Source organism: Stegostoma tigrinum, chromosome 30 (assembly GCF_030684315.1).
Source record: "Stegostoma tigrinum isolate sSteTig4 chromosome 30, sSteTig4.hap1, whole genome shotgun sequence".
Lineage (NCBI taxonomy): Eukaryota > Metazoa > Chordata > Chondrichthyes > Orectolobiformes > Stegostomatidae > Stegostoma > Stegostoma tigrinum.
Window position 1 is genome coordinate 23,339,206 of NC_081383.1, and position 13,117 is coordinate 23,352,322.

The 13,117-nt window shown below is 41.5% G+C and overlaps 1 protein-coding gene across 5 annotated transcripts in view; it reads right to left on the minus strand.

The window, feature by feature from the left end:
• Positions 1 to 6,083: 6,083 nt before the first annotated feature.
• LOC125466080 (leucine-rich repeat and immunoglobulin-like domain-containing nogo receptor-interacting protein 2) overlaps positions 6,084 to 13,117 on the minus strand; it is a 185,635-nt gene continuing 178,601 nt past the window's right edge. For all 5 annotated transcript variants that reach the window (XM_059638531.1, XM_048560222.2, XM_048560223.2 and 2 more), the window contains one exon: positions 6,084 to 12,790. In XM_059638531.1, the coding sequence (XP_059494514.1) occupies positions 10,934 to 12,790 (1,857 nt within the window). In that variant the 3' untranslated portion in view covers positions 6,084 to 10,933. The remainder of the gene's footprint in view (positions 12,791 to 13,117) is intronic.

The following is a 13,117-nucleotide window of genomic DNA, read 5'->3' on the forward strand; positions in this document are numbered from 1 at the left end:
TTTAATTTAGGCAACTCTTGGACATATCTAAACAGATCCCCACCAGGCCTTTGGGTACAATGCATCACTGTCCTCATCAATACTCCTACCTTTCACCTCTACCTTCACAGTTATAAGTTGACTTGGAGTTTACAGTTCCAACCTCTGATGCTCAAAGACTCTTTCTCTCTCCTTTTCTTTTGCTCTCAATCATAATTCAAGCTGTTTCATTTACTTCTCACGTTCAAGTTGCTTCATTTACAGTTGAATTTCAGCCACTACCAAAGATTCCCGTGGCATTTCTGGCAATCATAAACATCAAACTGTTGCTGCAATTTCCTCCTTTATTTGCATGGACAAAGGCAACCCCAACTCTGGCTCATCTGCCAATTCCAAAAGCTTTGCATTGCTCACTTTTTGTAAAACTCCTGAGGTAACTTCTTCCACCGCCAGCAAACACTTAGTGATTGCAGGAGCCAAAGCTATACTAGGCATACCCTATTTAAACCAACTCAACTCAACATCTGAGTAGAGAACACCAAAACTCACCACTCACTGCATTTGAGTCCAATAATCATAAACACAACACAAAATTAGAAATTTTGATTCCAGACAACCTCCTGATTTGATATGGACCAGATCAACCCCATCAATATGTATTAAGATGATAGCTTAGACCCTAACTTTTTCTTATTTTAAAGTTAGGTATAAGATGTTGCATTCCAGGTACAATTCAATTGGTCAATTTACTCAACTTTAGACAAAACACATTCATTTTTACTCTACAGTTAAAATACAAATAAAAATAATTAACTTAACTGTAACTGTATTGAAATGCTTAACAAAATTATATATATATTAACTACTACTGGTTAACTGTTCTCATATAGTGATATCCCATGAACACACCCTTGGCAAGGACAAATTTAGTAAAATAGATTGATTCACATGCAATTATAGCAGCAGGAAGAGAACCCCAGCTTTTATCTGTAATAGAGAGAGGATTAAGGACTTCCACAATCAGCTTCAAGACCCCAGCAACTGCAGGAAGCTAAAACTAAAAGTCCACGCTCTGTGGGAGCTTGACCCCACTCATTCAGGTTGCTTCTACTATTCCAACTTTAAAAAAACTAAGGCCTCACAACCTAACATAACAAAGTGTAAAGCTGGATGAACACAGCAAGCCAAGCAGCATCTGAGGAGCACAAAAGTTGACGTTTCGGACCTAGACCCTTCATCAAAGAGGGGGATGGGGAGGTGGTTCTGAAATAAATAGGGAGAGAGGGGGAGGTGGACCAAAGATGGACACAGGATAAGATAGGTGGAGTGGAGAGTATAGGTGGAGAGGTGGGGAGGGGATAGGTCAGTCAGGGGAGTACGGACAGGTCAAGGAGGTGGGATGAGGTTGGGAGGTAGGAGATGGAGGTGCGGCTTGAGGTAAGAGGAGGGGATAGGTGAGAGGAAGAACAGGTTAGGGAGGCGGAGATGGGCTGGGCTGGTTTTGGGATGCAGTGGGGGGAGGGGGAGATTTTGAAGCTTGTGAAGGCCTCACAACCTGTTTACTTTAATGGCTTTCAGCAGTCCGCTCCGTTGCTCGGTCTTTCTTTCTTCATTAAAGAAAGGACAAAATACACCTCTTAAAACCGTAGTATCATCACAACTCTCAATTACAGATACTTATTGAACTCAAATTCCACCATATGCCATGGTGAGATTTGTTCCCAGATCCGCAGAAATTACTTGAGTTTCTGGATTAATAAACTTGGGATTGCTAATGAAGACAATGAAACGACTGTTAATTGTTGAAATAATTCTTAGATAAAAAAGATTGGTGACAGTGTGTGGAAGCTCAGAACTTATAGGGTTGATAGTGAGTGCAAGAAGGAAAGGAACATGGAAGTTGGAAGGATGGTATCTCACCGAGGTTCACAGGCTCACTCTGAGAAGCAGTATCAGTATTGTCTTGCATCCTCATCGAATTGTAAATAAGCAATGGAGATGAGAAATGCTGCCTCCTCACTCAGAGTTTGGTCTCTCCTTGTGAGATTGTGAGATTGCTAAGGAATCAATGGCATTAGCATGTGCTAGAAATCTAAAATAAAAATGGAACATGTTGGAGAAATTCAGCAGGTCTGGCATCATCTGTGGAGAGACCATCAGAGCTAATGTTTTGAAGAGTTAATTGCACTTGAAAGGCTCACTCTGTTTCTCTGTCGACAGATGCTGCCAGAACTCTACAATCACCGACTTCATTGGTGATCACAAAAACACATGCAATGACTAAATATTTTGAATACAAAACCTGTCCACAAGAAATCTTGATCATTACAAATTGATTGCAGCCATCTTTGTGAAGTTGAAGTCATCCAGAGGCAACATTCAAAGTCTTTAAAGGGCCTTAAAACAGGCCACAATTTACAAAGGCAATCTGAGTTCTCATGGACAGCTTGAGGCAGGCGAGTGGCTTTCCACACACCTAGAATTGTAAGTATTTGCCAACATGGTCTTACATGCAAGGTTGCCTTTTTTGGGTGATGTGAGGTAGTTGGCGTGGGCAGACAAGGGTACCAATTATTGCTGTGGTGGTGAAGTTCTCCGCATTTAGGAAGTAAAAGGCTTTGCTTTTGAATGACTTGACTGTAAAAACTTAACAAAATATGGTAGCTATCTATTACATGTTAGACCTTGGCAATGCTGGCAATTCAATATGGTCATAACTCATATTAGACTTTCTGTGATGAAATTTCTTACAGTTTTCTGTACATGTTCAACCGTCACTCGATCTTGAATACCAACTGCTTCTACATTCTACTGGTCCTTAGAGAATTCCACCCCCAAACCCCAACATCACCAAGAATGTTACTATTTTCTCCCACAAATTGGTCTCCCTTGAAACATTAGATTGACATCTTTAGATTAGCACCACCACTACTACAGTCTTTTTAAAGCACCGCAGTCCACATGGTTTACATCCACCATGCTCATAGGTGTGGAGCTCCCGGACTTTGAATCAGCATCCAGTAAAGATATGGCAAGAGTGACTGCCCTTGATACCAAGGCAGAATGTAATCATGAGGTATGAAGAAACCCATGGAACTCAATGGGAATCAGGAGGAAAGCTCTCTGCTGGTTGGAGTGATACTTTTTATAAAGCAAGATGTAGGAATTTGTTGGTGGTTAACTATTTCAGTCCCAGGGCATCATTACAAAAGCTCCACAGGATAGTATTCTAGGTGCACCCATTTAACAGATTCATCAATTGGCATCATGTGGCCAAAAGCAGGCAAGTTTTCTGATAAATGTACACTGTTCAACACCATTCATGACTCTTCTGATGCTTGCAATCTGCGTTAATATGTCACAAGACCTGGGCAACACCAAGGCTTGGGCTAATGAATGATGAGTAACATTTGTGCCACATAGGTACCAGGCATTGTGTATCTCCAACAAGACAGAATCTAACCATCATTTCTGAAAATTCAATTGTATTACAATCACCAAATCTTCCACAGTCAACATCTTGAGATTGCTACTGACCAGAAACTGGACCAGACAATCAATTTAAATACTATAGCTCTATAGAGTAGATTCCCTACAGTGTGGAAACAGGCCCTTCAGCCCAACAAGTCCACACTGCCCCTTGGAGCATCCCACCCAGACTCACACATGCCTGAACACTACATGCAATTTAGCATGGTCAATCCACCTAGCCTGCACATCTTTTGAACTGTGGGAGGAAACCGGAGGAAACCCACACAGACATGGGGAGAATGTGCAAACTCCGCACAGACAGGTACCTGAGGCTGGAATCGAACCTGGGTCCCTGGTGCTGTGAGGCTGCAGTGCTAACCACTAAGCCACCATGCTGCCCTGAAGTATAAGCACAAGTCAGAGACTAGGAACCCTGTGGTGACTAAGTCACCTTTCATCTCTCCACTGCCAGTATACCATCTGCAAGGCACAAGGCCCCAGATGCAATGGAGTACTCTCACCTCCCTAGAAAGTGGTAGCTGTAACAACATCCAAGAAGCTCAGTCTCATCTAGGGCAAAGAAGCTGGCTTGATTTGCACCTTCAGTATTCACTCCTTTTATGACCAAAGGACAGTGGCGGTAGTCTGTACCATTTACAAGACACACATCGGTAACTCACCAAGGCTCCTAATACAGCAACATACAAACATGTTATCCGTAATGTCTACAAGGGCAGGGGCTGCTGTATAGGGGAACAGTGCCAGCTGCAAATTACACACCATTCTGACTGGGAATCATACCATTGGTTCTTCATCATTGCAAAGTCAGAATCCTGTAACTCTCTTCATAACAGTACTGTCAGAGTCCCTACACTCCAAGGACTGTAGCAGTTTCAGAACATGGCTCACCACCTTCTGAGGGCATTTGGAGATGGGCAATAAATGCAGGCCTTTTCATTCAAGTCAAAATCTGATGAACAACATAAAATAAATGTGCTATTCAAAGAGCCTTAGTGAGTATTTACAGAATCCTTACAGTGGAGGAAGAGGCCATTTGACTCTTCAAGTCCACATTGACCTGTTGAAAAGTGTCCTACCCAAAGCCATTCCCCCCACTCCATCACGGTACCCTGCATGGGTTTTTACGATGGCTGACCCACCTAGCCTGCATATCCCTGGACACTGAAGGGCAATTTTTAGCATGGCTAACCCCACCTTAGCCTGCACATCTTTGGACTGTGGGAGGAAACCGGACCAACTGAGGAAACTCAATCACACATGGAAAACCGTGCAAACTCCACACAGACAATTGCCCAGGGCTGGAATCGGTCCTGGGTTCCGGGCGCTGTAAGGCAGAGCTACAAGCAGTTCAGCTTGTAGGTTGCACAAACTACTGCAGCAAAGCCACTGGAAGTGAGTGTTCAAGATGGTAGATGGGTGCTCCGAGTGGGTTATTTTGTCTTGGATGGTGTGGAATAAGGCTTGTTGGAGTTGATAAATTTGGGAAGCAGAAGCTCTTCCTCAACTAAGCAATGCTCTTTGTGGTCTTTAAAATTCATTCAAAGGATGTGAAATGTCACTAGCTGGGCCAGTATTTCTTGCCCATCACTAATTATCCAGAGGGCAGTTAAGAGTCAACTACATTGCTGTGGGTCTGGAGTCACATGCAGGCCAGACCAGGTAAGGAAGGCAGTTTCCTTCAGAAAACCAGATGAACTTTTCCTGACAATCCACAAATGTTTAATGGTCATCATTGAATTCAAATTCTACCACCTGCTATGGGAAGAATTCATCCATCCAAAATCAATGTCACCACCTTTGTAGAGGTAGAAGACCAAATAAAATCCAGCATAATTTAGGGAGAAAAATAGGAACATTGTTTTCAAACATCTTCAGGCCAGCAAAACTGGTCGGGAACACCATTTGTGCCCTGGTTAACGTGATAGTGCACCTAACATTTAAATAGTGATATCTGCCTCAAATCAAAAAAAGGTCCAGCTCTCATTAATAGTTGTTGGGCAAATTGGTGTTGTGGACTAGCTAGCAGTCTCTTCAATATGTCCACTATTTACAGGGAAAAGAACCATCTTCTAACAGCCAACCTGTTCACACCTGTAAATCACAGAGTCCTAAATCTTTGAATTATATTAACAACTAAGTGGCATTAAACTGGGCATTAGTAGGGGAGGTGATAGTCTGGCGGTATTATCGTTGGACTATTAATCCAGAGACCCAGATAATGTCCTGGGGACCTGGGTTGGAATCTCACCATGGCAGATGGTGGAATTTGAATTCAATAAATATCTGGAATTGAGAGTCTAATGATGACCATGAATCCATTGTCGTTTATTGGAAAAACCCACCTGGTTCACCAATGTCCTTGAGGGAAGGAAACTGCCATCATTACCTAGTCTGGCCTACATGTGACTCCAGACCCACAGCAATATGGTTGACTCCTAACTGCCTCTGGGCAATTAGTGATGGGCAATAAATGCTGACTAGCCAGTGATGCCCTCATCCCATGAATGAATGAATAATAAAAAGTTTAGTCTGCTTCTTATGCAATTAAAGGGCTATTAGCCCAAACAGAGGATCACAGTACATGAAGAAAACACATGGTTTAGAAAACATAATCATTTTTTGTGATAAGTAATTTATTTTATAAAATGCATTCCTGTTACATTTTATACACACACACACTCACACACACGCGCAAATATATTGGACAGGTTTTGAAATTAAACAAACTATTGCCATTCGATTTGGAAGCACTATTAGCTGTTGAGTAATGCTATTTGAGTGATGCTATCCTCTCATTGCTAGAGTACTTATTCATACAACAAAGAAATTCTGCAAATACGTTAAGAACAAGAGGATAACTAGAGAGAGAGTTGGGCCACTTAAAGATCAAGGAGATTGTCTTTGTGTTGACCTCCAGAAGATGGGAGAGATACTAAATGAATATTTCATATCAGTTTTTACTGTGGAGAAAGAAATAGAGTCTAGAGAATGCAGATAAATAAACTTTGATGTCTTAAAAACAGTTCACATTATGGGAGTGGAAGTCAGGAGGTCTGAGAGAATAAACAGGTGGATGAATCTCTGGGACCTGAACCAATGTATCCTAGAATGTTGCGGGAAGTAAGGGAGGAAATTGCGAGACGCCTTGCAGAAATATTCTTCTTTCACCTATAACTATGGGTGAGGTGCTTGATAACTGGAGGGTGGTTTATGTTGTACCTTTGTTTAAGAAAGTATGTAAGGAGAAACCGTGGAACTATAAACGTGTGAGTCTGACTTTGATTGTGGGTAAATTGTCAGAGGTGATTGCAAATGATAGGATTTATGAACATTTAGAGATGCAAAAATTGATGAAGGATAGTCAGTATGTTTCTGTGTGAGGAAAATCGTGTCTCACAAACTTGATTGACTGTTTTGAAGAAGTTATCAAAAATGTCGATGATGGCAGAGCAGTGGATGCTGTTTATTTGGATTTTAGTACAGCCTTCGACAAGGTTCCGCATAGTAGACTCATTAGTAAAGCTAGGTCACATGGGATTCAAGGTGACCTTGTCAATTGGATAGTTAATTGGCTTAATGACAGGACACAGAGAGTAATGGTGGAGGGTTGCTTTTCGGATTGGAGGCCTGTGACCAGTGGTGTTCCACAGGGATTGGTTATGGGTCCTCTTCTGTTTGTCATTTATATAAATTACATGGATGAGAATATAGCAGACATAGTTAGTAAGCTTCTGAAGTTAGTAAGCTAGTAAGCTTAGACCAAAATTCATGGCACAGTAGGCAGTGAAGGTTTTCAATGGGTCAATGGGCTGAAAAACGGCAGAAGGAGTTCAATCTGCATAAAGGTGAGGTATTGTATTTTGGAACAACAAACAAAAGTAGGGATTATACAATTAACCTTGGGTAGTGTTGTAAAATAGAGAGACCCAGGGTGCAAGTACATAATTCTTTGAAGTCCCTATCATCTGTAGACAGAATGGTTAAAAGGGCATTCGGCATTCTTGCCTTCATTGCTCAGTCCTTTGAGCATAGGAGTTGGCAAGTTATGTTGAGGTTGTACAGGATATTGGTGAACCTTCTACCAACATACTGTGTTCAGCTCTGGTTGCCCAGTTATACAAAGAATGTTATCAAGACTTGGAGAAAGTTCAGGAGAGGTTTACCAGGACCTTGCTGGGTACGGAAGGATTGCGTTATGAGGGGACGCTGGATAGCCTGGGACATTTTTTCACTGGAACATAGCAAGCTGAGAGGTGATCCGATTGAAGTTTATAACATAATGAGAGGTATAGATAGAATGTTGATGCTTGTTGTCTTTTCCCTGAGATGGGGAATTTCAAGACCAGGGAGCACATTTTAAACGTGAGAGGGATTTAAAAAAGACATAGAAGGCAACCTTTTTTTTTTACACAGGGCGTTTGCATGTGGAACACGTTTCCTGATAAAGTGGTGGATGTGGGTACAATTACAACATTTCAAAGACAAGTGGATGGATATACAAATAGGAATGGTTTGAAGGGATATGGGTGAGGAGCAGCCAGATTGTACTAACTTAGTTTGGGATTATGTTCAGCAGTGGACTGGTTGGACTGAAAGGTCTGTTTCTGCACTGTATGACTCTATGACTCTACAAACAATAGGCAAAGCCACATACATGTTGTATAAAACCAATTCATTAATTTTGAATATCGTTATAACTTTGTTGGAAAATTGCAGATTTACTTCTCTCGAGTTAACCAAAAGTAACTTTGAAACTGATCAAACTGTTTTAAAATGTACATCCCACACGTGCCAGCTCATCTTAACATTTCTATCTAATATCAGCATGGAAAAATATAATTGTTCTTCTGATTCTTTATGCTCAGATTTCATAGTTAATTTTTGAACAAGACTGTTCTACCCTCTTATCTAATTGTTATTATTTATCTTTTCCATTATCTGGCTACAGCACACCATTATAATTGTGGGGTTGATGAAGCATCGTATGCTTTTTAGATAAGTACTCAAAATCCCACATCTTTCAATATTTACACTTCCATAAACTCAGCTTCATCAAAAATGTTTTTCAACTGTGCAAATGCTCCACTTTTATATATTCACACAGTTTATCTCAAATGAGTTAATTTGCTGGAAATATCTGATTTCCTATAGTAAATTATAACAGTGCCAAAAGACAACACTGTAGAATTTTAAATTTATTTGCTAATTAAAGCATATCATGCTGTCAATGAAAGTTGCTTTTTAAGATTATTATAAAAAGACATAGTAATACTCGTAATTATGCAGCATTTTTTGATGAATTGGGACTTTTTTTTAAAAAGCTCAAGTGAATTAATGTGGAAAGCTACAGGAACATTTAACAGGTCACTACTAATGGCATCATAATACTTTGCATGGACATCCCTTTACAAAGCACCATTAAAAAAAAATCAGCAAAACAAATTGCAACAATTGCCACAGGCTTTTCTTTTTCATTTTACTTGTAAGCAAAAATGATTACGATGTAAAAGATGAAGTTCATTGAACATGTGCTATTACATATACAGGATATATAAAACAAAATGTTCATAAAGCGGTTTATTTTTAAACTAAAATACAAAAGCTGCTTCAATGAACTTGTATGAAGGAATAATTTACAGCCAACTCGGTTTCTGATTACAGGAAAATAATAATAATACGGGCAAACCTGAGCAATTGTCCATTGAACTGCCTAAGAGTTGCAAATTCAGATTTCACTGCAGGCAGTATTCGATTATATAGTACTGTATGTGGAATGATTTAATAATATAATCCCTAGAAGTTTCTGAGATGTGTTCTGAAATAATGTTCTCCATAATAAAGAATGATCAAAATATTTCACTTCTCACAGAAAACAATTAAAATTTTCATAGTCATATATAACCAATTGGCCGAGTTCAGTTATTACAAAGGTTAAATAGTTGCTTGACAAAACTTCACTAGATTATTGTGTATTATTGAATTGAACACAGTATACTAGAAGACCATGTTTAGCTGACTGCTGACGGGGTCACAATTAGTAAAGATGTGGCTGGACAATTGTGTTATGCAGCATGAGGAAAAATCTTCTAATTTGTCAACGCCATTGGTGAGCCACCTGTTTGGAATGTAATGCAAAAAAAAACTTTTGTCTGGATTTTATTGTGCCTGTTCTATGCACTCACAAGAGATCCAGGACCAACCCATTTTATTGCCAGTCACACTGGATGTTGGTGACATTTGGTACGTTGGCAAGGGACCACTGCTCATTTAACTAAAGAGGTCTAACACAAGTTTTCAATCCCTTTGCTAAATCAGGGCAGGCTGGACTGCAGTGGGCATGCTTTAGATGCATGTCAAGTGCATTGGAGCAGCCGAGCCAGTGGTCAAAAGGACTGCTGGAGACAGTATCCAGAATGTGCAGGTCATTTAAAAGGAAAACACTGCAGATGCCGTACATCCAAAATGAAAACAGAGAATGCTGGAGAAACTGAGCAAGTCTTGCAGCATATGTAGAGAGTTAACCTTTAAGTACAATGTGGCTTTTTTTTGGAATTGAAATGGGCAGAAATAGTGGGTTTTATGCAGAGAGTAAAGGGAGAAAAAGGAAGTGGAACAAATGGTAAATGTGCCCTCAAACACAAGCTAAAAGGAGTGCTCATGGAAGTAGGGAAAATATTTCAATGCAGAACAGGTGTGAAGGTTTGGTGTTAATAGCAGAAAATGTGTCAGCTCAGCTCATAGCACCCATTAACATTCTTATTATCTCCGAGTGAGTTATAAACCCATTAAAATCTACCATTCATAGCCACTATCCATCTATTACTTTTCCCTTATGCCACTAAAACTCCCTTAGCTTTTTATTTCCGGGTACAATTGCTGTCTATTCCATTTGCTCTTCTCTTTCTTTCCCTTACAGTGTTAAACCCACTACTTTTCTCACCCTTTTCACTTCTAAACATGTCCTTTGGACCTTTTTTTTCCATATTTGAGTCAGTGAACAATTCTTTTTCTCTATACAGATGCTGCAAGATTCCCTAGCACTGACTTTTTTTTAAAAAAGGGCAGGTAATTACCTGAAGGTGAAGCCAGGGGGTCAGGAAAAGATTATTTTGGTGCTCCTTTGCATTAGTCTCTGTGTGGTGGTCCTGGCTTCCACTGTGTTCACACCTGAACTCGGATATGAACCAATTTCTATCCGATAATAAACTTTAAGCGAGTTAATAAGGTAATGATGCATTACAATGAGCCATACCAGTCAAAGAACTGGGGGAGGATTTACAGCATGCAACTCTCAACTCTTCGTTGAGTCATCAGTGAAGATTAATTCATACCGTATTAGTTATGCTTATTATTATAACATGATAAGCAGGTGTGTGGGATTTAAACGATTAGTCAGTATTGACCATGAAAAATTGTCATCACAGTTTACATAAGGGGTCCATACAACATTGAGGTCGGTGACTCAAATCATCTTCATGTTGAACTTCCTCGCTCCTCCTTGTCCGCCACTGACTGCTGGGCCATCAACCTTGCGGAATGAGTACTCAACGGAGAAATTGTTTTTATGGTGGCCCCTTCCTCGGCTCCACACAAACAGGAGCAGGAAACAGAACAGCACCACCCCTAAAAAGGTGATGCACCCCATGGCTGTGGAGACCAGGATGGTTTTCACGTCAAGCGTGAACTTCAGGAATACCTGCGTGTCGTTGAATGCAGTCTCGTTGAATTCTGTGAGGTATGCTGTCCTGTTCGCATACAGGGCGCCGTCTGCGGGCCGTCCCTTTACAGTCAGCACAGCGAAGGAAGTGTCATTACCTCCGGCGTTACTGGCGATGCAGATGTGAGTGCCACTATCATGGGCTTGGACAAAGCGGATCTCCAGGGTACCTCCGGGCAGGATAGTTATCCTGCCGTTACTTTTGCTGGTGATCATCCTCCTCTGGGGGGAGACCCACATGATAACAGGAGCCGGTTCCCCATCGGCCCTACAAGTGAAATAGACAGTCTGTCCTTCGCCAGCGGTGACTCGCTGGGGTTTCCTGTCCCGGATTTTGGGCTTTTGGCATGTAAAATAGCTATGGACGGCAGAGTCCTCGAAGTCTTTCAGCTCGCTGCCCTGAATATCTGCTGGCGAGGCACAGACCGGCTGGTTGCCGTCAAAACTCAGAGCCTTTCTCCTGTGCAGAAGCCACAAGAGGCGGCAGTCACAGGACAGAGGGTTGCTATCCAAACGCAGCACTGCCAGGCTAGCCACAGACTGGAAAACATTCTCTTCCAGGGTCACCAGGAAGTTGTTGGAAACGTTCAGCACTTTTAATTGCCTCAGGCCGAGGAAAGCGTGCGGCTCGATGGTAGCAAGCATGGTGCTGACCATGTACAAATGCTGGAGGCGGATTAAATCACGAAAAGAGCCCGATTCAATGATGCTGATAGGATTGTAGGACAGGTTCAGCAATTTGAGATAGATCAGATTCCTGAAGGCCCCAGAGGGGACAATAGAAAGGTTTGTGCTAGTGATGGAGAGATACGTGAGGTTCAGGCCGTACAGGGTTGTGGGAGTAATGGTGTCAAGAAGTGGCCAGTTGTCAATCTCCAGTTCCTTCAGGTTGTACAATTTCCGAAAGTTCTGCTCTTCCAGGAAGCTGATGCTGAGGTGGCGCAGCCTCAGTGTGATCAGGCTCTGGAGGTAGGACAGGGATTCTGCAGAAATCGAGGTCAGGTTACATTTCTCGATGCTGAGCTGCTCCAGGCTCAACAGGCCACTAAAAGCCCGCTGGGAGATGTAGACAAGATCATTGTCGCCAACTTCCAGGTGTTTCAAATTCCTCAAATCCTGGAACATGTAATCCAGGAGAATCACCAGTTTGTTCTCACTGAGATCCAGGCGGGTTAAATTGCTCAGTCGGCTGAAGACCCCGGTTGGGATCAGTTTCAGTTGGTTGCCGCGAAGCTGCAGGGTTCTCAGGTTGAACAAGTTGTTGAAAGCTCCGGGTTCGACGTTTGTAATGACATTCTCGCTCAGATCAATCTCTTCCAAGAGTGGAAAAGCTGCCAAATCCCCCGAGCTGATGCACCTCAGTCTATTTTTGCTCAGGTCAAGTATTTTCGTTTCTATGGGAATGCCTTCGGGAATAGCTGTCAGTCGCTTTCTGTGGCACACCACTGATTTAATTTGAGACACGCATTCACATCGAGCTGGGCAGCTGACTGTTGATCTTGTAATTAAAACCATCAGGGTGAGACCCAGAAACTGTTGGCAGCATGATGACATTGTGTAAAACATGATGTTACTGATGCAGTCTATCATTCTCCCATGCACCTGCATTAGAAAACAAACGTATCAGCAAGGTTCATTCTGCATCTTACATTCAAACAGGTGAATCTGTTAAAATTGTTTTAAAAATTCATACTGTTGCTTTTTCATTCAGATACAGTATTTATTTTCTTTTGGAAACAAAGCTCAATTTTACATCTGTTTGTTAAATAACAGCTGGGATTACACTGCCAGACAAATTTGGTCCATCCTTTCCTGCCATCCCCAAACTGTTTCGAGGGTTAGGATGATAGGATGCTGATGGTTGTCCAGTTGTGAAATTCCAGCAACACCATTAAATGATGACCGAGTGGCTAAAAAGAATCCTGAAAA